At 42.4% G+C, this 25,480-nt stretch overlaps 3 protein-coding genes across 9 annotated transcripts in view; 2 read left to right on the top strand and 1 right to left on the bottom strand.

The window, feature by feature from the left end:
- The window catches only part of ADAT1 (adenosine deaminase tRNA specific 1), a 28,979-nt gene extending 19,688 nt beyond the window's left edge, over window positions 1-9,291 (top strand). For all 7 annotated transcript variants that reach the window (XM_075039693.1, XM_075039689.1, XM_075039688.1 and 4 more), the window contains one exon: window positions 3,099-9,291. In XM_075039693.1, coding sequence (XP_074895794.1) covers window positions 3,099-3,231 — 133 coding nt within the window. In that variant the 3' untranslated portion in view covers window positions 3,232-9,291. The remainder of the gene's footprint in view (window positions 1-3,098) is intronic.
- GABARAPL2 (GABA type A receptor associated protein like 2) lies at window positions 8,948-17,690 on the bottom strand. Its single transcript, XM_075039697.1, has 4 exons — window positions 17,516-17,690; window positions 17,122-17,177; window positions 11,557-11,729; window positions 8,948-9,532 (listed from the first exon to the last, which is right to left on the bottom strand). Exons 1-4 carry the CDS (start codon window positions 17,547-17,549, stop codon window positions 9,442-9,444), a joined length of 354 nt encoding a protein of 117 aa, XP_074895798.1. The 5' UTR covers window positions 17,550-17,690; the 3' UTR covers window positions 8,948-9,441.
- Window positions 17,691-18,063: 373 nt separating this feature from the next.
- TMEM231 (transmembrane protein 231) lies at window positions 18,064-22,827 on the top strand. Its single transcript, XM_075039696.1, has 7 exons — window positions 18,064-18,231; window positions 18,313-18,482; window positions 19,547-19,675; window positions 20,999-21,142; window positions 21,428-21,509; window positions 21,643-21,753; window positions 22,643-22,827. Exons 1-7 carry the CDS (start codon window positions 18,090-18,092, stop codon window positions 22,825-22,827), a joined length of 963 nt encoding a protein of 320 aa, XP_074895797.1. The 5' UTR covers window positions 18,064-18,089.
- Window positions 22,828-25,480: the final 2,653 nt, after the last annotated feature.

Raw genomic sequence — 25,480 nt, 5'->3', positions numbered from 1 at the left:
GATCTGTGAGCTTTTTCCCTCTTAGATGCGATTCATTAATTTTTGTGTAAGAGGAATGTTTTGGTTGATGCCTTGTGCTTACGTCAACATTTTTCTTGTGCAATATGTCTGTAATCTCAAAAGTACATTATGGGTTGAATGTAAATGTTTGAAACTGAATATGGGGTTAAAGGTAGTGTTTGTTGCCAAGAAGAAAGTATTGCAGCAGTGTATTGCTTTTCTTTGCAGGCTGCCTTGCTTGTGAGCCCATTTCTGCTCAGCTTTGCACGTGCCTAAGCACATGAACGTTTTTAAAGCACAATGGTGATTTGTGTAAAGCTTTTTCCCCAGCGTGTGATACCTTTCAGAATGAAATCTGTGCATCACCTCTCATGTCTCTGGCGCACAGCCATTGGAATCACTCTGTCTCTCTCTTACACAGTAGTGTAGGGGCAAGATTGAAATAGTAAAGGGAAACGTAAAAGGAATGTAGTCAGGCAAACCTGGATAGGCTGGAGATCGTATGATTGTACTGGACTTTGCCTGGGGCAGCAGACTAGTGTTCACTTGTGCCAAAAAAATCACAGGTTTTTCATTACTAATGCTCAGAGCCTTAATGGCCCAACCAAAGGTGAGATACAGTCAAATCATGTGAGGTTTTTAGGCAGATGTAATGTACTTCAAATCTGAAAGCATTTTTCCTGTATATATGTTGAAAATTTCTTAGAAGCTTAATGCAGAAGTTGAGCATGAATTAAATAAATCTTTGATTTTGGCAGCTCTTTGAGAAAGCTGTTTAAGATGCGGCTTTCTCTTGCATCCACTGTTAAATCCTGGAGTGATATTGTCTGCTTGGAGAATGAGACCCCAAGAGGCTGCAGTCACGTGTGCTTTTATAGCTGCTACAGTGGGGTGAAAATACTGAGCTGCTGCTTACTGTCTATCCTGCTTTTCTGCTAGTTATGTTTTCCGTTACTGTCTCCTGTAACAGTTTCCAAGCAAAGGTCTGTTGGAATAATCTAGGTTAGAAAAATCCCATATGTGTTTTAGTTAAATTGAATCAGACTGCCGGATATGAGTTGAAGAGCCATTGATTTGCCAGCAGATGCAGGAAAAAGACCAAGATTTAGCAAGAGAGAAATGAAGAACAGCTAGGCATTGGAGTCTCGTTCTTGGCTTAGTGGCAGGTGGAATATATCGATCTATCTTTATCTGGATGTATATCTATATATATGTATCTGCAGCAAATGCAAGGAAAACAGCTGTTTCACCTTTAACAGGATTGGGTCAGTCGAAAAATCTGTGTTGTGTAATTCTTTTTTGATCTTTGACCATCCTAAATGTGCCCTCATAGGTACAAGTAGTTGTGATTTGAAGATGTAACCAGCATCTGATAATTAGCTATTCTATGATAAAGGACAAATATAAGTCATTAGATGCATTTATAGTGAAGAAGGGCAGGGTCGAAGTCTTAAATATGTCAGATGTACTTTAAGTGCAAGAAGCGTGCTAGCATAAGAGAGTTTCTTCCTAAAGAATGATTCAGTCATTATCCTTGAGTGTAAGCATGCATATTGCTCCCCAGAGAGGTGGAGGAGAAGATGCAAGTGGTTTGTACCATGTCTGAGGTAGAAGCTGGAGTACTTGGGAGAGGAACAGCTTGCCTACACTAGGGATTTGGACCTGGTTGTGGTAGGTTGACCTTGGCCCTTCTTGGACCTGTGTTGTTTCCTGAATGCTGCTTATGCAGGTAGTTGCTGGTCTTTTGCCTGTTCAGTGATGCTCCTAAACCATGATCCACCATTGATAATAGCGTTCAGTGACTGTTCCACTGGCCAGGTGGAGGAGAGTTGCAATGGGCCCTTCCATGGAACTTTCCAGAGTAGCTCGGAGGTTAGTTTCACAGAGTTTGATTAATGCAAAAGAGGTAAAGAAAGCAAAATGGATTAACTGTGACAAGAGTGCAGGCAGGTTTGTAAAAGAGTATACATCTCCCACGTTCAGCAATGGCATAGACAGGTTGTCCACTCTTGCACTTTCTGAACCTAAGGTCTGCAGGATAGATAATATCTCAAGGCTTGCTATGCATGTCACAGTGTTCTAGAAATACATTTATAGCAGAATGCTGAATGCCTGAAATACAGCTTCTGGTGGTCTGCTGTTAGTTTTTTTGGGTTTGTTGGGGTTTTTTTGGGGGTAGGTGGTGGTGATCAATATTGCCTTTAGTGCAGTGGTTCTCAGGCATTTTAGATTAGGGTTCCGATAGTAGTTTGGCTCTTCCCCTTTCTTGATGAAGGTCATGTTGCCTATGACCTTCCCTTCATATTGGGTTGAATGTATAAACATTACGTGCCACATGTGGCTGACAGACTGTTTGGCAAAAGGAGACGAAAGAGGCTGGGAAAGGAATGCAAGGAAAGAGAAAAAGTATTGATGAAATTGTCTTAGAGGCACTTGTGTTCAGATACTCTTGACCTGAATTTCCCTATTTTGAAAATCAATGGTATAATGCACTCAGCAGAGTGACCAATGGTTCTGCTGAGATTGTGGGGAGCAGCAGGAAGGGGAACAGAGCACCAAAAAAGCTGAGTCTCTTTTGCTTCAGGGAGAAGATTAAAAAATATTTTCTCCTTTGTCTCGCACTTCCCCATTGTTTTGTGTTGGAAAAGAAAAACTGTCCTGTTCGTCCTTGTCCCTTTCCCTTCCAGCCAGCAATTGTATCCATTCTTCTAGCAAAACAAGGCCACTTCCACCCAAACCAAAGTGCCTGTCTCTAGCCACCTTTTCTGCTTTGTGTCAACATTTTTTGCTATCAGGGAAGTTTTCTGTAACCTATTGTCAAACACTGACACTTCTATTGCTGGATAGTGGGTATGAAGCATGGTAGAGGAGGAGTTTTGCTTCCTTTTGGAAGACTGCTGACAATGTCTAGATACACTAGCTTCAGGGCCTAGGCCTCTCCAAGTCTCCCTAGAAGCACAAGAGAATTTCACTTAGTAGCATGAAAGAGCTCATAGGGCATCATCATGTTCTTAGATGTCTGATTGCTTTTTTCATTTTGTAACATTCCATCCAATAGGATAATAGAAATGTTTTTGTTGTTGTGCATTTTCTGTCAGGATGAAGACTCTAGAAACTTACTGGGACTACAAGGAAGCTGCATTAAATTATCAAGAAGCCTGGAAAGTGCTGCGTAGCCAAGCCCTGCTGGGTTGGGTCAAGAATGCCACGGAATACCTGCACTTCACATGAGAATACATGTGGCTATGTAAATCCAGCAATAAGCCCTGGTGCTCAGCAGATACGTCTGCAATTCAAGGGCCAGGAAAAGATGTCCTCTAGTTCATATGCTGTAAGGAGACAAGGGTGAAAAGGAAAGCAATTTAGAGAAGTCTTTATTTTGGTTGGTTGAAGCTCCCTTTTTATTGAAATATAGAAAAGGATCATTGCAGACTTAAAGTTCTGAGCTGCATGAAACAATATGCCTCTCCAAAAGAAAGGAAGCAGTGATGTGCTGTTCTCTGTTATCTGAGGATATGATCTATCGGCCATAGTCCATTGCAGTGGAAGTAATGTCAACTGAAATTGAAGCAGTGCTATGGAAGAAAGGCTGTCATTGTAAAATTTTAGTGCTGCTTTTTTCTTTCACTCTTCGTAATGTTATGGTTGTTTTTGTGTTGCTGGGACAACCCTAATGTATAGTAAGTAGTATTTTTATAACTCTTGGCTCTCCTTGTCTGTTGCCTGGAAGAATTTTCCGTGTCCCCAGCCGCATTGCTTCTAACTGGAAATACTAGTTCTGTTAAAGGGTCTTTTTTCTGTCAGTCCTTCATATAAGCTTCTATTTACTAAATATACCCAAAGCAGAAGCAAAAGAGTGCTGGGGAGAAGGCTGTGCCAAATAATACCACTTATGATATTCCATGCATCTCTCTTAATTTCAGGACTTTGCCAGATACCCCCTGAACTGCTTTGCTTCCATGGGCAGGAAAGAAACCTCCTGAATTACCCGGTTCAAACCTGCCAATCCTGTCTAATTCCAGGCAAACATTTACCTACTTTCTACTGTTTCAAGCACTGTCCATCCCCCTGTCCCCCTGTGATACATGGTTAATTAAAAGCAGGGATGCCTTAGCCATTTATGTCACTGTTTCCTGGCAAGTGTTCATTAACAGCCTGGCAAAGGTGGAGATGCTCTGGGGGGGACTGGAAGTAGTCTCTGGCAGCCTTTGTGTTTTATTATCACGTAACATCTGCATGGCAAAACAGTCAACGTTGTGAGCTGCGGGGAAACAGTGGGTAAACCTCCTTAAACTTTCTGTCCCAATTGTTGCCTTTTGTGAGCAGGACTATGTAACTGCTGCTGAGCACACTCCCCTTTTGTACTTTTTCTATTGTAAACTACAATTTATAAAATGTTTGGACAAGGCAATGGCAGGATGAAAGAAATGGATAATTTAGAACTTAAGAATTCTTTAATGATTTTGCTTTTCTGTTCTTTGGTATCTTACTATAGTTCTGGATTTGAAAAATGGGCACAACAGTTCTCCAAACAGCCTTTACAGTCAGCCTACTGAGCTACATACAGGACCGAACAGTACATATCACATTGCAGTCTGAGACTTGATTACAGCAAATCCTTTTACTTCACACTTGGGTTGACTTCTCAAATAAGAATAGTTTTCTCTTACTCGTTGAATAAATAACAAAGAACCTGAATTCTGTGTGTATAAGCCTGTCCTCTCAAATCCAGCACTAAAATGCAGAAAGAACAGTTGTATTGGTGAGGGGGGGAGTCGCTGTATGTGTTTATAGAGGGCAGGGGATTATGGAGAACGGTGACTTGCGTTAGTCATCAGAGGATGAAAAATGGCCAGATGCCATTGCAGATGGGCTACAGGGTGAACTGCTGAAGAGAAATGGTAGCAGTTATTGTAATTGAGCAAACAGCATTCCAAGGCCATAGTCCTGTAGTGTACCTAAAGAGATAACCAGTAAATTTGTCCTTCCCTGGAATCTTGCAGAAACTATACCTTAATGTACCTAGTTTCCCTTTGTTAATCAACAAGGCCTGTAGTGACCCTGCTGGCCAGACTGGAATGTTCCCATTTCCTATCCAGCTGCAATATTAAAATGGGTTATATAAGGCTAGTTGTTCTGTAGTCTTGGCATCAGACTAGTTTTCAGATGAGCAGTTATATGATGTAAATTCTTTTAACTCTTTCCTAAAATTTGAGCCTGGCTGTTACGAGGGATTGTTCCTGGTAAGATTTTCCCGTGCATTTGTAAAATACTTGTGAACTGTAGACTGCTGCTTTCTGCTACTTAACAGGTTTAAAAGTAGTTCTAGAAGTGCTGAACACTGATATTAACATCATTTTTTGGATGGAGTTGAGGACCTATTTAAGCCTAGAGTGAGTCAATGAATATACGAAGAGAGGGAGTATAAGCTCCTGCAGGCTTAGCCCCTCAGCTTTTTAAATGCTGCTTTGTTTTAGCTCCTTTCCCTCTCTGGCATGTCTGGGATTGAAAGTAAGTATTTAAATGCTGCATGTGTTTAATTCCAAAATGTCAGCAAATGCTGTAGGCAGTACTGAGAAACCGCTCTAAAAATCAGAAGGGAAAAATGCAGAGAGAAAAGACAACACAATCTCTGCTTTTGGAAGAGTAGCAAACTAAACTTCCATCATTGTCAGCAAATCTTTGGAAGAACTGCTCCTGGAAGGTAGCAGTTGACATGTTCCAAGCTTCTATCACTCCTTTGCACTGGAATAGCTGACACTGAAAAACAGAGATAGGCAAGGTGTAGGGAGGACAGTAGAATGCATAGACTGTGCCACAGGGGAGCAGTGTTGTGGGGAGGTGAAGGTGGGGGAATGAAGTGTCCACAGTGCATGGTTAAAGAGGACAACCAAACAATTGGTAATGGGAGCAGCAGACCATATGAGGGCACCATGATTCCCAAGGCATGTGTGAAATGCTCTACAGAGCATATCTGTATTACCCAGATAGGTCCTTGACTTTCCCAAACTAGTATGGGGACCAATGGTCCCTATTTGCGAGAACAAAGAAACTGTAATCTGTATTTTGAGTGGTATGTCTTTAACAGTTTCACTATTGGAGAAATCATTCTGTTCTCAATCATAGTAAGAAGGCAGGGCAGACCGCCTGCTTATCTTTAAGGAAGTCAACACCAGAGCATAGAAACAAGTGTTTTTGTCCAAGTGTAGAAGTAAACAATCTGAGCTGGAGGCCGCAGTTCCATGAGACAAACATGCTAGCATCCCGCTACCTTTGAAAAAGCAAGGTTTTGATCTTCACAGTGTGTTTTCGCTGCTCACCTTACACAGGCTGGAGTGCTTACTGATCTCAGTGTATTCAGAGTAAATCAAAGACTATTCAAATTACTGTCTTTGTAGAAAAACAAACTATGAGCCCAAATCGAGGTGTAGCTTTTCACTAGAAGTTAAATCAGCTTTGCAATAAGCCCAGTAAACATTAGAGGAAAGGAAGAGCTAGGGCTGCGCTGCTGAGGGCAGAAGGAGGTAGCGCCAGGGTTCCTTTCACTTGTTAAAAACTATTAGCTGCTTATGAAACCCCACCTGGAGAAAATGCTTGAGGTGTGAGTATGGAAATGGAGCGTGAGTTACTACTGGGAAGCTACTGTTGGTAAGGAGGAAAGAAAGGTGTTGGGAGTAAAACTGGGAGCCAAATGTCGTTGAGGGATGTAGCAGTTCTTTCTCTCAAAGCATAACCATCCCAGGAATCTGATAATGTCATTATAATAGGGTTGCAGCAGTGGTTTACAGGTGGAAGAAAGATAATGAGGATAGACCATCTAAATTCATCTAGTACTGGCTTGGTTATATGAGAGATGACATTTCAAGTTAGCTTAAAGACAGGTGATGAACAAGTGTTGCTGTAGGAATAGTGAGGTATTTCTTCATTTTCTGTTCAGTGTATAAATTGAAATGTCTTCCCAGTCCTGAAGGTTTAACAGAAAGTAAAGATCATAGGGGACCCAAATGCTTGTGATAATTTTACAAGAGTGACTGTGCTATCTAAAGGATGCATTTAATCTGTGCATTTCCAAAGGAAATCTCTTGATGTTTTATTCCCATTTTAAGTGCATCTGCAGATGAAAAGTGAAGTTACTGCTGTAGAACATTTATTCTTGCATTCTCTGGAATTACTTGTGTACCTGGGCTCCTAAATCTAAACTAATAACTACAGAGACGTTAAAGAGAGTAGATCTGTGGCTTATGAAGGGTATTCCAAAAGTCACCTCAATCATAACATTGGGAATAAAACTTCGTCTGCCCTTGTTTTATTTAGATACATCTATGTGCTAGCATGTAATTAGCTTTATCTAGCAGTTGTAAGTTGTGTTTCTTACTCTCTTGTTAACAGCTAGCAAAAAATATTACTTGATAACCATAGACAAACTGTGAAGTTTCAGCTTAAAGGAAACAGAACATTTTCTGGTAATGAATCACAGATGAACCCACTTTTCTTCCTTCTCAATCAAAAATTCTGTTAAGAGTAAACATTAATACTAAATGTGTGGAAAGAGGGGGGTGGAAGGAATTCACGATGGAAGCAGTGACAGAATGTTTACTAAAGCAGTGCTATACTGAATAATGAAAGGCTTACTGAAATCAACAGCACATTTCAGATGCAGTAGGCACATGCGGCACTGTTACTGTGACAAGCCTTGATAATAGAGCAGTGTCAGCATTTCACAGGCTCCTACCTTCTCATTTTGGAGTCCTTCTGCCAGTACCTGTGAATAACTGTAGAGCCAAACATAATTCTAGGCATAATGTGACTTCATGGGAGTTTGAGTTAGTATGACTTTAAGCTTGGAAAGTGACTGTGACTAAATTATTTTAAAAACTAAACTCTTCTGTACCACATAGTCTGAAAACAAAGTAAAATGTTTATTAGGAATCTAAACTGTAATTAGTGTTTCCTTGCTGGCTTAGAAAGTTCAAAGTGATGCTACTTTTCCAACCCACTGTTACCCTTTATATCAAAGCCTGAACTCCAGTACGGTGCAATTAGGTCAATAAGGTGTTTTTTCTGCCCCCCTCCCCAAGAGTAGAGTAGAGGAGGAGAATCACCTCCCTTGACCTGCTGGCCATGCTTCTTTTGATGCAGCCCAGGACACAATTGGCTTTCTGGGCTGCAAGCACACATTGCCGGCTCATGTCCAGCATTTATCCACTGATACCCCCAAGTCCTTCTCCACAATGGCTGCTCTCAACCCCTTTATCTCCCAGCCTGTGTTGATACTGGGGGTTGCCCTGATGTAGGGGCAGGACCTTGCGCTTGGCCTTGTTGAACCTCATGAGATTCACATGGGCCCACTTCAAGCTTGTCTAGGTCCCTCTGAATGGCACCCCATCCCTCGGGTGTGTCGGCTGCACCACTCAGGTGTATAGAAAGCTGTTCTTTCACATACTTGGTTCTGTAATGTCCTTACAATATCTACAGAATTTTTACTTGGAAAGGACAATATTTATATAACTACCTGTAACACAACTACTGCTCTTTTTTTTTTTTTTTTTTTTGGCAACTGTTTTAATTTGAACTCCTTACGAGTTATTTCTCTCTCTGCAGTAACTCTCATGTACAAATTATACCTTCCAGTTCTCCAACTCTCTGGTCTCCTATTTGTATCATTCCTTCTCCTAGGTGCCCCTTCCTTACATGCTATATTTTTGTCACCCAGGTCCTGCCTTCCAAAGCTCATGGTATTTACTCCATTGATAGCCTGTGGGCAGGCATAGCTCTTCTCCTGCTGAGATCTAGTAGCTCTGAAGCTATTGGTTTTGGAACCTACAGATAGCTCCTTGTTTCTTCCTTGTATCATCATACTAAAGGTTGTGAAGCTGTACAGTGTCTAGTAAATGTGATGTATAACTTTCTGGCTAAAATTAAGGGAAAGAAATGACAGCACTGCCTGTTTGTGACAGGAATTTTTATTGTACTTGTTTGTTAATTGAGAAGGAGGAACATATTAGCTCAATTCAACATGATCAGCATCTTGTTCCTGCTTAGGATAAGCCATCAAATCCACTGTTCCCAATACTAATTTAATGTTTTTATTTTTCTTAAACTAACACCTCAAAACAGAATAAATGTGTATTCTTCTTTTCATGTTTTAGTAGCCAACTACTTTGCTTTATTATTTAATCAGTGTCATCAAATGTATCCCCCAAAGGAGTGAGGCTCTGGGAATTCATAGCCATGAGAAAAAAAAAAAATGCACAAAAACCAACAAAACTTTTTTTTTTATAATTTAACAGTCTAATATAACAAGACCTATCAATATATTATGAAATAAATCCAGTTACAAATGCATGTATATAGAAGGAACTTCTGTGGATGTCAGAACAGAAAATGATTAGCTATTTACAAGATACACAGCAGGATGGTATACTAGCCAGGACCCACCATTCAGAAACCAAATGTGTTCTCTCCGCTGTAGGCAACATACAAGAATCCATCCTCATCCTTTTCCTTCTCATAAAGTTGTCCCATAGTTAAGCTTGAAGGGGGAAAAAAAAAAGAAATTATTTGCTTGGATCATGACAGCTGCAAATGGTAACAGTAAGAACCTCACATAAACAAAGATTAATAAAAGCTAAAACTTGTAAGTCTGTGTGTAAATTAAAATAAAAAAATGAGGATATATGAAAAGCAGTTGACTCCCAAGTTAGCAAAATGATCCTGGGTTTTCTGCAGTGTCTAGGTTTTTGTTAATTCTTCACAAATGCATTTGTCAGAATGCTTCCTTATTTTATTGAAAATTAGTCACTGAATGTATTTCAGGTTCTGAATCATCCATTATTGATGCCATGACTAATACCAGCATCAATAGCCTGAAAGCACCTTCCTTGAATGCAGCTGCACTAATATCTTCTTGTGTGAGCAGCCTCATTTCTGTCTCCACCTGGTGTAGTTCTGAATGTTCAGCTGGTCTCGAAGTCTATCAAACTTGCACTTTTGGACCGTTTTTTTGGAGGTCCAGGTTGTTTTGTGGAGTAAAAGCTTTGTTTTCTATATTGTTAAAAAGCAATGACTTAAAATAGTTCTGAACTAGTGCTTTTTCAGTGGGTAAGGTTTTGAACATTTGATCAAATGAAAATTTTCTTAAACTAAATAGGCATGTGGGCCTTCACAGTCTAAGCAGTTGCGTTTTTTAGGGCAATATCTGTATTTTGAAAACAAAAAGAAACCCAAGCAATTACTTGGCCAGTACAACTGCTCCAACTATCTATCTACAGATGAAACGGGCAGCTGATGTCAGTCAGTAGCACAAATGATGCCTCCTCAGCTCGCCTTTCTCTGGCTTCCCTGAGACTGAGGAAAGGCTAGTGAACTGAAAGATGCAGGCTGAATGTGAGTGATAGGGAAAACAATCATGGCTTTTTACCCAAGAGAGGAGCTGGGAAGAGTTGCAGGCAGTACTTGAAATGGAAGGGAATTGGTGAGTAATAGATACAACTTCTGGAGGAGAAGGATGTCAAGAGTTAGTGCTCTATGTAATAAACTCAGCCGACAAGAGGAGAAAAGCCATTAACAGATTAGATTTTTGTTTATCTGTGAACAGGTTATCATTTTTACATTAATATTGAAGGTTCAAGCCCTATTTTTCCAGCAGAGATGGGACATCTCATCATGAACATCTGAGATGAGACAATGTGCCCTTTCTTCTTTCCTATTCCTAGCAGTTCTACAGCACTGTTAAGAAGATGACATATAGGCATTCCTACAAGCAGAAAAAGATGGTTCTCGCAGGTCCCTGGTGTGTATCACAAAGTAAATAAAAATACTCCTGAGTCTGGACAGGTTACCTGGAGGGACTGTTACTATTACACAGGTAAGGATTAATAAGAATAATATTATATCTAAGCCACATAACATCACACATACTATTTCCTCAAGCACTGTTAAAGTATCTCATATAGAAAGCAGTTGTAGTAGCTGCTTCCGCTATACATTATTCTGTATGTAGCAGACAACAATGAAACTTATATAAAAGCAATGTGAAAAACCTTTCTATAGTAATTTTGCATTTTGTGTTTATAGAAGAAAATAAGTAATTTTTAAAACAAGTAACAGCAACTAGTCTGCAATGTCCTAATTTCTTTGTGAGCTGACAGGTTAATGTTTTTTCAGTATAATTTACGGCATTTGCTTTTGAGTATTTAACATGCAAAGTTTTTGTTACACTGAGAATGATTTTTTTGTTTGTTTGTTTGTTTTTGGCATTGATGATGTAAATGTTCTTGCACTCAACCAAAGATATCATAGTTAACTCTAGAGCTCACCCTGTTGCTATGGAAGTAAATCACAATATATTTTTCAGTCACTTTTCCTTTCAGCCTAGCTCAAGAAATAAGATGTTTATCACACTCATGAGAAAAAAAAAACTATCATGGTGAGATTAAGATGTAACCAAACACCTCCTAAAATCACCAAATAAGCCTCAAAGAGGGGAGCTACTATCCCTCTGATATGCACAGGCTTGCTGAAATGGTTCTGAATACCAAGTGAATAGCCTCTCACCTGGATTGTGGGACAGTCTTGTCTACAAAGAGGAATATTGCTTTCTCAGATGGCAGTTGAATCCTCTTCCTGATGATCCACATGAACTGGGCCACGGTGATGTCAGATGGAACTAAGTACTTCCTCTTGTCGATATCAACAATCTGAGATCCTGAGACCTTCTCCACTATGACCTGTAAAGTGTAGGTGTGAAGGTCAGGCTTTTCAGGAATGGTATGAACAGACAGCTTTGATAAATCGCTTGTTGGTACAGGCTTACAACAGTGAGCGGAGGGGAGGAACAAAAAAGTTTCTTGACTGCAGCCAAATGAGAGGTAGGACTGGCTCAGCACTGTAAAACCTGGTTTTACAACTGTATTGAAACCTACAATCATATACACAAGGCTCAAAACTTCCTATGCATGGGGTAAAAAGATGCAATATGCCTAAAAGAAATCCATGACAGGAAAGTACGGAGATTTTTAAACTTTTTGTACAACGATGATACGAAATTACTGCAGTGTGGACCTCAAGTTGAACGGGAGCCAGCAGCGTGCCCTGGCAGCAAAGAAGGCTAATGGCATCCTGGGCTGCATTGGGCCAAGTATCACCGGCAGGTCCAGGGAGGTGATCCTACCCCTGTAGTGGCACTGGTGAATCCAAGCCTGGAGTGCTGTGTCCAATTCTGGGCTCCTTGGTATAAGAGAGACATGGGCATACTGGAGAGAGTCCAACAAAGTGTCTCGAAGATGTTCTAAGGGATTGGAGCATCTCTCATATGAGGAAAGGCTGGGAGAGCTGGGACTGTTCAGCCTAGAGAAGAGAAGTCTGAGGGGGATCTTACCAATGTGTATAAATACCTGAGGGGAGGGTGCAAAGAAAATGGAGCCAGGCTGTTTTCAGCAGTGCCCAGTGACAGGACAAGAGGGAGCGGGTGCAAAGGGAAACACAGGGCGTTCCCCCTGAACGTGAGGAAACACTTTTTTACTGTGCGGGTGACGGAGCACTGGCAGAGGTTGCCCAGAGAGGTTGTGGTGTCTCCCACCTTGGAGATACTCAGAAGACATGGTCCTGGGCAGCTGGCTGTAGGTGGCCCTGCTTGAGCAAGGGGGGGGTTGGACCAGGTGGCCTCTGGAGGTCCCTTCCCACCTCAACCTTTCTGTAATTTATTCATACCAGGACAGTAATGTCCTATTGTGTTTAAATATGGCTAATTTTCAAAAATATTCTGAAGTTCCCCATGTGCACTATCCAAAAATAGTGTATTCTACAAGAAAAGCTTGGGGGCAGGGGCAAGAGAGGAACTGGTGTCTATGAAGACATTTGAAGTACAGGCAGCTTGAAAACTTCAGGTTTATGAATGGCTTGTCTGCACCATTACCCTTAAACTGACTGGTGATTGAAGGGAGGAGTCCAGGACTTCCATCTTCTCACTTCATCCAGTTGATAGTAACAAACTGAGGAATCCATTTAACTATATTCTTTCCTTGCCCCGTTCAGCTCTAGTGGAGCCATGAAAAATTCAACTAGACTGCAGCACTGATACCTGAGCAACGGCAGATGATCTGAGTAAGTGCATTCCCTTTGTGCAGATGCTGCTTATTTTGTTTTTGTCACTATAACCATGTAAAAAGAAATAATAGAACTGAATAGTTCGGTTGCAAGGGACCTACAACAATCATCTAGCCCAACTGCCTAACTGCTTCAGGGCTGACCAAAAATTAAAGCATGTTATTAAGGGCATTGTCCAAAGGTGTCTTAAACACTGACAGGCAGGGGCATCAACCGCCTCTAGGAAATCTGTTCCAGTGTTTGATTACCTTCTTGGTAAAGAAATGCTTCCTAACATCAAGTCTGAACCTCCCCTGACACAGCTCTGTCAGTGTCAGGCGTGTCACTGTGACAGGTGTCCTGTCACTGGATCCCTTGAAGGAGGGATCAGCACCTCCCTCTCCACATCCCCTCCTCAGGAAGCTGCGAGACCAATGAGGTCACCCCTCAGCCTCCTTTTCTCCAAACTAGACAAACCCAGAGTCCTTGGTTGCTCCTCAGAGGACATGCAAGTGTGATCATCATTGCTTGAAATCTTGTGTTACACAATTCTAGTTTGCAACAAGCATGCTCTATCCTCTTTTAAACTGTCATATGACTAAAATCCCACAACACGAAGAAATGCAGGTTTAATATACACACCACCTCCACCCTTCCAACTTAACTGCCTTCTTTAAACAATGTCCCAAGTTGCTCCTAACAGATGACAGAACTAACTGCCTTGATATGGCATATAGCAAAAGAAAAAAACAAAGGAAGAAGTATTAGAAATAAATTTCAGTAACACTGAAGCTAAAAAAAAAATGAGCATTTAGGTAAATGGGAGGCAGAACCACCAGCCTATTCTAGTATCTAATCTACCATTTTGCCTGTTGTGCAGAAACCAGAGATGCCAGAATAGCTCTCAGGCTTCCATCTACAGCATCAGAATATTCATTAATATTTTCTCCCTGAAGTCTTTTGTATTCATCTGTGCAGCATACTATACCATTACACAACATGTACCAGTACGTCAGAAACTGTCATGCTATGGAGGGGTACATGCATACTTCAGGTGACTCCGTGCAGAGTTGAAGAAGCCATGTTATATATGAATACAGTCAAAACTCTGATAGAGTTGCAGTGTGAACTGTGGTATAATGGAAAGTTCTAGTTGGCTATAGACCACATTCATTTTTTTTACAATGCTTTGCAGTACCGCTTTTGATTTGACATCTATGCTCTCTGCATTTCTATAATTAATCTGGCAGTGATTACTGACTTCCCACAGCTAGCCACTATGCATTTCAGCCAGGCTCAACAATGCCTCAAGGAAGAGAAATCAAGCATGGCTGCAGTATGCCCTGGAATACCAGTTGGCCTGCCAATGATGCCAGTTGAGCACTTCACCAAATCACCAGAAAGGTGCTGTGATGTCATTTTGTCTGTGTGCCTCTGCTCTACCAGACTTACACTGCCAGATAATACAGCAGTGTAAGCATCTAATGCTAAAAACTATATGATTACAGCTTCAGGTGATTGGATGAAGTTACAGGGTGACAGTGAAGCCATACTAATAAAGTGTAGGTTTTAGCTATATAGGAATGAGAGCCAGATGGAATATGTAGGCTGTAAGGAAAAAAATAAAATAAAAAAATAAATAAAAATTCACAACCCATGCTTATGCTGCTAGACCACCATAGGAATTTGGCTGTTCTCTGCCTACACTGGGAGCCTTTGGTAACAGAAAGCAGGTAGGAACCTAAGCAGAGATGCCTAGATAAGATGATGTTTGCAGCATCAACAGGCTTTTGTTTGCAACTTTGAAAAAAAGATTGCCTATGTTAATCACTATTTTAGGATGTCTGTAGACTCAGGTCTACAATAACACACTGATTTTATCACTGGAAACTGGATTTTTTATAATGTGTTATTCTGAATATAACTGCACTCCAAGGCATATTGTTTGTTCTACCATGTTACTGTTGTCAAGGTATGACTCACTGATGCTATTTTCTGCTTTGTATTACGCTGAACTGACAGTAGAGTATCTTACTTCATACATTAGGAAATTAGAAGTTGACTATAGGATGGAAAGATAGCAAGATGGCCACAAATAAAACCAAACAAAAAGCAACAGGTACAGGAAGAAGGAGAATTAAGTATTATTTGTGGAAAGAACCTGAGGCTTATTGCTCCACACAGGCTAGTCGTTAAATGAAAAATGCAGCACCTGGGGAAATAAGCCTTACAAGAGATTCCAGTGTCTCCGTTCCTCAGCTGTGTGTTCCCCATTGCTACAGCATACAGGTAATGCTCAAGTAAATTTACAAAATATGTGATTTTTGTGATCTGGAGAGGTTTTTCCTTATGATTTCTTCAGGTCTGCCTACAGAAACAGAAGGAGTGCATAGTAGCTGCCCCTTGCAATTTAGTATGAGGGAACTGTAAAGAGGACCAAGAACAGCCTGAAAAAAATACTGTAAGCCTTAACAACTGATACTTTTTTTTTTTTTAATATTACAATAATACACTAGGCATTTTAGCTTCATAATGCAGAAACTGTCATAACTGGAAGTCAAGGCTGTTGGTGAACTGCTTCTAGTAAAACCTTTAACCCTTAGACCACTCGATTCCCCAGGCAAATTTAAAATTGCAATGCTTACCAAGCATGAATTTCTTTCACCTCCCATATTCCTAAAAGGCCTACCCTAGGACAGAGGCAGGCTGTTCATATATTATTTTAATAGGTTTGAACCACTGAAACATCTCTAAATTCAGGTGGACAGATACAGAAGCTGAGAATTGAAGTCACTCTGACCTCATTCTGGATGTAGGCTATAACCTGGGAAGTGGGAAACATACATTACGTCTGAAAAACACTTTTGACTATTAAATGCCAAAAATATATTTGATACCAACTATTTTGTGAAAGGTACATGGCTCAATCTGAATCATCAAGCAGAAAACACGTATCAGCCCAGACAAAGCATCACACTGCAATCTGAGATTTAATTTCTGTATCCATCCACACCTTGCTGTCCATTTCTGATACAGCATCATGTAATTTTGACTCGCACTACGAGTTTCAATGTCTCTTTTTCCCTTAGGGTTATGATGGATATTCCTGAAATGGACAAATGGGTATCTGTGGAGATGTATGGTCATTAGCATGCTACAGGCTATATATGAGGGGATAGTTAGCCAAGCAAGGATCAGGTCAGCTTGCCAGACTGCAGCTAGAGAAGATGCTGTGACTAGGTACAACTCATCAGCAGAGAAAGTCAATGAGATTACAGGTTCTTCTCTGGGCTGCGCTGCCTAACGGATAAGTTATTTACCGAGAGGTCAGACAGGAGTGGCACTAACTGGCATGTGGTCAGATGGGATGTGGGAAATTGTACTCACAAGCAGGTAAGTTGAGAATGTGGACATGTTACTAGCTGTTACATAAGGATGTGCAGTGTGGTCATTTCACTGACTGAAACATGATAAAAGGGATTGTGGAGTGAAGAAGAGAGGTCATTCACTATTTAGCAGGTAGGTAGGTAGGTATTAATGCGGAAAGGAGGGGGTCACTGCTTGCACTGGCTCTTTGAACAACAGGGTTTGCATGGGGAGCTCCACCATCATAAGACTGGTTATAGGCATGTAATACATGAGGGAAAATCACCTTCCTCATACAGCCAGGATGGAAGATTGTCAAGGTTTAAAGAAATCTGTGATCTTTCTTAGGATCAGGCACAGAATGAATCCTCAAGACACTGATGGTATTTGTTGGGATATAATTGCGATTAGAAGAAACCAGGACACTGATAAACCATAAACATGCCTGGAAAGCGTTTAGAAAGTCAGGTGCTCTTGCTTACTTGTCAACATGCACTGGGGCAGAGGAGGGAATGTTGCATTAGTTAGATGTGTTTGGGGCCTCTCTACAACATCTAAGAACACAAAAGTTTACTTCGTAGGATCTGATCAAAGAAGAGAGGGCAGGATGGAAAAAACGTATCCACCTTTGCCTCTAAGTAATCAGATGAATCTGGCTTGGTTACTCACCGGGACACGGTCAGGGTATTTGGCTCGGATTTTTGCCGACTCGACACATCTGTGCTCTGTGAACAAAACTCGTAGTTAGTCATTGCATAGTAGTAGTAGTATCGCCAGTGTCCTAGGCCGAGAGGGCAGCACCCGCAGGGACGGGAGCCTGCGGGGATCGCGACCCTCTTGCCGCCCCCGAGGGCGTCTCCAGCTGTTTGGGCAGGCCGTCCCCGGGCATCGCGCCAGCCTTCGGCGAGGGCCGTAGCCGGCTGTCCGCCCACAGACATGACAACCGGCTCGGGGAGCCGACCGGGGCACACAGAGTCGGGAGGCCCTGGCGCGGATGGCGACACAGGAGACGGAGGGCGACGGGGCCGCCGGCGGGCAGCGCCTGGCCCGGGCCCACCCTTACCCAGCGCGTGGTCCTCCTTGAACATCCACTTCATGGTGCGGGCCGGCGGGAAGCGGAGCCAGCGGCGGCGAGGCCCGTGGGCGGGCGGGCGGGCGGGCGGGGGCTCGTGCCGGGCGGCCGGGCCTGTCGCTGTCACGGTCCCCGTCACAACAACAACGACCACGGCTCGGCAGGCGGGACTTCCGGCTCGCCCGTTCCCTAGCAACCACCCGAAACGCAGCGCTTCCGGCCGGGGGCTCGAGGGGCGGGGCCGTAGCATCCGGGCATGCAGTCAGCTAGCGGGTGCGAGACGAGCGTCGGCTCCGCCCGAGACGTTCCCGGGCCGCTGGAAGACGCATCGCGGGCTGCGCCGCCGCGGCAGGCGCCCCTGTCTCCGTCCCGCCGCCGTTCCCGGCCGCTCTCCCGCCTCGCCGCAGTCGTCGGTCCCGGAAAGCGGCGGTACACGCTCATTGGCTGGCGCGCCTGTTCCCCCCGCCCCCTCGGCGACCTGACGCGCTGATAGGCGCGGCGTCCCGTCAGTCTGGCGCTCCGCCGTTACCACGGTGAGTGCGCGGGCTGGGGCGCGCCGCTCCCGATGGCTGGCGTGGAGCTCTTCTCGCATCCCGCGCTCCACACGCGCTACCGGGCCGGGCTCTGCTCCGCCGCGGCGCTGGCGCTGTTGCTCATCACGGTGCTCACCTATGTGCCGCCGCTGCTGGTGGCCTACCGCAGCCACGGTGAGCGCCGCTCGGCCCCGCGCGGCCCGGCCCGGCCCGGCGCGGCGCGGTCCTGAGGCCTCGCGCTGTCTCTGCCCGCAGGTTTCTGGCTGAAGCAGAGCGCGTACCTGGAGCAGCCCACTGTGCGGTTCCGGTACGAGGTGCTCTTCGTGGCCACCATCGGGCCCGGCCCGGACAGCTTCTTGGCGTGGAGCACGTTCCCAGCGTTCAACAGGCTCCAGGAGCACCGGCTGCGAGTCCCGCTGCTGTCGGTAGGCCTGCCCGGGGCGGGCCCGGCGGCGGTGGTGGGGAGCGGGGCTGGAGAGGGGGACCAGGGGAGCGGCAGCGGGCCAAGGGGGTGGCTGTTGGCGGCGTCTGTGAGCAGGCGGCCGATGATGCGCTGCTGCCTTCAAGGAGCAGCAACTTCATGCGTAGCCTTGTGCCTCACGGCGAGACTCGCTTGGGGCGTGTGAGTTTTAATCAGTCCAGTCTTATTCCCTCTCAGTGTTACAGAATCACGGAATCAGTTAGGTTGGAAAAGACCCTCAAGATCATCAAGTCCAACCATTAACTGAACACTGCCAAGTCCACCACTAAACCATGTCCTTAAGCGCCACTGGTGGTTTGCATGAACACATCAGTTTACTTTCCTCAAATTATTTGTGCTCCCGCCCCCCACCCTGCCATACAGTTTATCATGATCTGAAGTTTGCGGGGGTTGCTAGGTAGCTCCTGATTCTGAAAGCAGGTATGTGCTTTCTGAAGCACACGGTCTCTACCCTAGAGCCATTGTTCCTTCTGGGATTCAACAGTGACCCTTACTTTTCTGCGTTGCCTCAGTTACGTTTGCAGATAGCAGAAGTACTGGGCATTTGTGGCACAGAAGCTTTGCAAGCCTTGGCTCACAACCAGGAACTGGCATAGAGAGGCCATTAAGAGGCAGGCTGCAATGGCAAGAGGCAAGCCTGACCATCAGTCACACATTCACACAGGATCTGACAGAAGATCCAGCACTAAGGCATGCTTTGTAGCATGCAGGGGAGATGGTTGGAATGGCATAGGGCAGAAGAGACCTCGAAGAGTCTGATGAGCTTTCTCTCCCTGGGGGGCATGTGAGACATTGTGTAACAGACAAAATTGCAGGCTTCTTGCTTGGCTCTAGTCTTGTGTTTATAAAGTCAAGCAGCTTTTTATTGCTTTCCTAACTATGCAGCTTATTTGCTTCCTTAGTATGTGCATGCTGCAGTTGTGGAGATCCCCTGGGGTTTTACCTTTTTTGTCTTTCTTTCTAACAGAAGTTCCCATCTTTAAAAAAAATTCTTACTGATTCTTTTAGACTAGAGAAGAAGACAAAAATCAAGATGGCAAAATGGATCAATTGCATTTTAAGTTGGAACTTCCGTTACAACCTACAGAGCATGTAGTTGGTGTTCAGCTGATTCTACTCTTTTCCTACCAGCTTTATGTGAGCATTTTTAGTTTTGTTTGTTGTGACATATAGACCCAGTGTAAGATTCTAGTAGTGGTTATGCAAAGGATGAAAGAATCTTTCCACATTTGAAATTCCTATCTAAAAGATTTATTTTACTAACAAATATTTAATTTTCTCCTCTGCTGCTGGGTCATTCCTAGTCTAGCTCTGTTGTGTGTTTTGATATGTTTCGTTAAATTTTTTCTTTTTTTTTTTTTTTTTAAAGCTGTGTATTCTCTTGGGCTGTAGCGCAGCATAGAGGACAGAAATGCACAACAGTGGATATCAGTGTGGGTGGCATCTGGAAATAACTGAGAGTCTTGCAGTAGGCAGAAGGATGTGCATTCTTGCATACTGCTGTGTCTTGACATAAACAGTTTTCTGAGATGCAGGCGCAGGCTGTTGCAGCAGCCTAAAACTCCATAGACTTTGCTTACTTAACAGCTCTTGAAGCAATGGTAATCATCTGCCAGGATCTTCTGTATCTTGTAAGTGGGAGGGGGAAGAAGGTATTATAGGGAGACAGGAAAATAAAATTCTGCTGCCATTGTATCTCAAGTGACAGTGTAATTAATACCTAAACACTAGTGCAGAGAGAACCCATGGGCTGTGTTGGATGCAGCCACAGAGACAAGAAATAGTTTTACTAGGGAGATTAGGCTTAGTTTATCCAAGAGACTCTTGCTGATTGCAGATGGACAAGTTAACAAGCATAGCTGTGTGGTGTAGAAAACATTCTTAAACCTCTGAGGCCCAGAGTAAAGGCCTGACTGTCCTAAATTTGTGCTGAATTAGTTCAGTGATTAGTATCACAGAGAGTTCTGATATTCACACCACCTTTGTTTTATAGTAAATGTGAAAATTTTCCTTCAGAATGAGTGGTTGATAAGGGCTAAGGAACTTCCTTGTTTGGTCCTTATTGCAGAGCAGGAGTCCTTAGCTGGCTTTGACTGCTGAGTATTTTAAATAGTGTCTCCAGTGAATGTATTTAGTCATCTTGGTGCTTTTCACATGTTATAGCAAGTCCAACCCATCATTAGCCACGGACTGTTGGTCTTCGCTGAATTTCTTGTGGAACTTTGGTTTATAAAGTTAGTTAACTAACAACTAAGGTAGTTCACTTAAAAAAAAGTTAATTCATATTTCTTATTTGGTGTTCTCTTGTTTAGATGAATGTGACGATCTGAAACGTAGGAGTCAGAAAAAAATCAAATCCATGCAGAAAATCTGTAGATACAAAGAGGTAGAAAAGTGTGTTGTGTTTCCTCCCACCCCCAGCCTGCCTAAATTCTTTTTTTCTCGTGTTCACTATTTCAGAGAATGTCAACACTTGTGATGCAGAGCATGGCTTTTCTTCAGTTTTTTTCTCCTGTGCCAGGGTCTCAGCTCTATATGAATGGAGACCTGAAATTGAACCAGAGGCAATTACTTAACCATTGTGGACTGGATACCAGATACAATGTGAGGAAACTTTTTTTCCTTCCCCATCCATTTCCCCCCTGCCTTTATCCTCCTAGTACCATAGGTGACACCCTAATTATTTGTACTCCTGCACAGAGTGGAGCGTAGAACTTTGGAACTGGTGTTTTCTTGTTAGGATGAAAGGTGGAAGAGGTTATTCTGCCAGAATGTTCGGTCTGATGTTTATGTGCATTCCTTCAAGGGCATCGTTAGTTTGCATAAGAAACTCAGTAGAATTACTTTCTTGAAGAGTGGACAAATAATGCAAGTATCTCCTTGTAACAGGTGTCTGTGGTCAATGGCACAAGTCCTTTTGCAAGTGACTATGATCTAACAAACATCATTGCAGCATATTGCGATAGAAATGGTAAGCCTGAATGTACAGCTGCGAATTACAGGACAGCAGTAGTTACCATATTGGCAGCTGTTCTGTGAGGATTTGAGTTCTGTATTAAGACTGAAAAGCCCCTTAACTTGGATGTTTCCTTTCCCCATTTTAGTGACCACAGTCTTTTCGGATCCCAACCCTGTTTGGATGACTGGAAGAGCAACAGATACACCATTTATCATTAATGCTACTATTCATTACCCAGTGGAAGTTATCTTATATCCTTTGAAAACTGCATAAACTGTGATATAACTAGGTTGCATTACCTGGGCCTTCACATGTAGGCCAAATGAAAACTTTTTGTCTAGACTTGTTGCTAAACTTTTCCTTTGTTAGCCAAGCAAATGCTATAGTTCTGGAGTTAACTGAATACCCATTTGCCTGTTCTTCCAGGTGGTTCTGCTTGCATAACCACTTTTTGCCTTTCTCTACTGGGAACCTGTGTTGCTTTTCAGCCTTACTAAACTGGCTTTTAAGACAGTTTCTTAGCCATTCACACTGAACATCCTTAGTAAGTCTTGCTTTGCTCCTGCAGCACCTGCTGTCCCAATCTGTCGTGGATGCCACTAGCAAAGCATGATACTGTATTCTGTGACCTAAAGCAAATCATTAGAAATCTGCATGCAAGGTAAGCTCACCAAATAATAACCCCTGCAGTAGGTGTGGCAAATCTGTTACATGCGCAGACAGACCTGATTTTTTTTTTCTTCCGTACAAAACAATTCATCATTCATTACGTTCTTTACTCATTTTCTCAGGCAAGAACAAGCCTGTGTTTAACAGAATCTGTATGGAGCACACTTCTTACGAGGTTTGTTTACCTGCCTGAGTATTGCCAATAACTACTTTCTGGTGAGCCAGGGACAAAATAGGCACTTTCCACAGAATTGGTTTAAATGTCTTCTAGGACAGACATTCTCTGCAGCTTTTGTTACATACTATGGTAAAAGGCTCTTAGGGGTTTCCATGGCTCAAAGGCTTTGCATTTGGCACACAAAAACTGATGTCTAACAAGTTTTGTGCCTCTCCACCTCTGAGTTCCTTTGTGTAGTTATTGAAGTGGTAGTATCAGAAGCTTCTTCATTAAGATTCCTTGACTTTCTTTAAATATCAGCCAGGATTTTGGGAAATTATTAAGTTTGCCTGGATCCAGTATGTCAGCATTCTCCTTATCTTTCTTTGGGTGTTTAGTAGGATTAAAATGTTTGTGTTCCAGAATCAGGTGTTGACTACAACTCCAATATCACCAGTTCTGCCGGTGTCTCCAGTACTGTCCTACAAACAGCACCAGTCCTGAGGAAATGCCCGAGAACACTTTAAAGAAATGCAGTTCAAAAATAGATACCTGCTTTTATTCTATCTACACTTTTTACTTCAGAAGATCAGAACTTTCTAAGTATGTTCCAAGTATGTTCTGTTCATGTTCCCTTTTTAAACTACATGTTCATTCATCTGTTTCTCTGGGAGGACTGCTTTTGGACTGAAAATTTTAATACTTTTGACAGTTAAAGAAGAACCTAGTTATTTTTTTGCAAGCGGAACACACTTCAAAGACCAGTAGAAAGCAATGAGACTGCTTTTGCATGATCTTAATTTTGCTAAACCTTGAAGACTGAAAATAATATGCTAACAGTAACAACTATTTGTACATGAGTTTATGTGCACTATGAAAGGAAAAAATATAAGGAATGTGAAAAAATAGATGGATGAGTTAAGGTCAGACCCACACTTCAGTAACTGTGGCTATATGTTATCGGCTCACTGATTTAGTTATTAAATTGGAGGATGGATAAATTGAAGGTTGATGTGAGAAACTGGGTTGTGGGTGACAGTGACTGCGAGGTTTGCACAATCACTTACTATTGGCATTATTGCTGTAGCACTAGACCATTAGTTGTGAATTGGGAAGAGTAAAACAGAGAAGCCTGGTATTTATTTAAAGAAAACTAATTAAAAAGCTACCAGAGAAGCTTCAGAGTTCCAAAGCAAGTGAATAATTACTTTCAGAACTTAAATGATAACTCAGAACAGATAAAAAGTAAATAAATTATAATCATCTGGTAAGCACTGAAAGACTATGTCCCTCATTCTTGATGGAGGTGGTGGTGGTGGTGGTAGGAAAGATTACTTAATTTTATTTTCTCTTTCTGGGCTTACTTTTTATGCCAAACAAGCTTAAAAAAGAAAACAAAATTTCCATTATGTTTTCAGTTTTGTAGTTAAGATTTAATTGCAGCAAAGGAGTGTTATGGCAGGAGAGAGTCTAAAACAATTCTGGATGCTAGTTAACAAAATTTTTAGTGTCTTTGTTTCTCTTAAACTCTTAAGATGTGGTATAGCTATGAAATGTGAAAGCACGGCTTGTACAGCAGTACCCCACCTTATGGCCATTGTCCTCTAGAATTCAACATCCTGGCAGTTTGGAGACCTGCCTATTCCTTTTTCATTTCTCCTTCTCAAAACGGCCAACTTCTCTTTGAACTTCTGTTTAAGCTTATTTTAAACTTTGTAGTCTTGCTGCTTGCATTTTTCCCAAGTTTTATATGCTGGATGGACTTCAGCCTGTTCTTCAATGCAAGTGAAACATTAATGTGGGGAGCTGTGTCTTGGTTATTCAACACATTTTTGTGCGTGTGAAACTTATGTGTTTACATGTGAATTGTAAGTTATTGCAAGGAGCGTTTGCTGTATATACATATAAGTATTTTGGTTCGAAATCTCCAGTTTGCTCTTTGATCTTCAAAGTCTGTACCTGGCAGCCTAGGACTACTGATAATTGGCTTTGTATCAGAGCGCACAGTCAAAGCAACTGTGTACTGCTTTTTAGTGTTTCTAGGTGTTACATAGAATGAGCAAAGGGGCCCGTGAGCTTCTTTCCTCAATATCTCAAGCTGATGTACATCTGGTCTGCTGTATTCCCAGCTCTTCTTTCTTGCAGTGGTGATAATGCTTGTGTGACTGCATGAGTTAATTCAGGGAGCTCATTATGGCGAAGATGATCTTTACCAAATATAGTCACTTTTGCAGATAAGTCAGTTCCCTGAATGAACTTGGTATGTGTCTGCACAAGCATTAGGGTGGGCATAAGCAAGGGATAGAAATCTCCGGAGAGACCACAGAACCCCATTTTGAGGGTTTGAGCTGTTGTACTCCCACAAAAATGGAATGCTTAACAGTCCTCTAAGCTGAACAGAAGCCTGTTTAAGGTAGCAACTGGAACATGAAAGAGGCTAATGCCAGATAACAACAATAATACTGGGAGACTTCATTATCCCTATCTCACTTTTCTCTCCTATTGTATCCTTCCAGATTAATTTATGACAAATGACTCTGCTCAGAGCAACAGTTCAGTGAATGCATGTGAGGTAAGAAATGGTTGGGTTCAGGAAATAGTGAAAAATATCCTTATGTTCTATTTGCCTTTAGAAGGAGAAAGCTGGAAAAAAAACCTCTACAGTAATTTAAGAGGAGAACTATTTAAGTTAAAAGGAGAAAATAAAAAAAAATATTAATTGCTTGCAGGTGGCATGTAACTGTTGAGTATGACATGAAGCAATTGCTCCATTTCTTTTGAAAGAAGTGTGTTTCATGACCGGGACTAATAAGTGAATGCAGTGTAAAAGGAGCAGTAAAGGCAGATGTGACTACAGCAGGGGAAAAAAAAACAACCTGTGACACCTCCTCTGTGGTAACTTCCTGGATCACTTTTATATTCAGCATAGTTCTTGCTTCAGTTCTGACTCCTTTTTCAAGCTTGGAGAGGCATTCTACTTCTGTAGTAACCAAGCAGTAGAAAAGAGGTAGGATTTTACGGCTGTAGCAATAAACTGAAGTACGAAGGAAAAAAACCACCTGAGAATCCACTGCAACTAGCATTGAAGGAGCTTCAGGTAGGAGGAGTCTTTCTTGGAAGGCTCTCTGTTTCTAAGCAGCAGAGACAATGAAAAGAC

Source organism: Buteo buteo, chromosome 11 (assembly GCF_964188355.1).
Source record: "Buteo buteo chromosome 11, bButBut1.hap1.1, whole genome shotgun sequence".
Lineage (NCBI taxonomy): Eukaryota > Metazoa > Chordata > Aves > Accipitriformes > Accipitridae > Buteo > Buteo buteo.
Note: the sequence above shows the minus strand (reverse complement) of the source record. Positions and strands in the feature narration are given on the sequence as shown.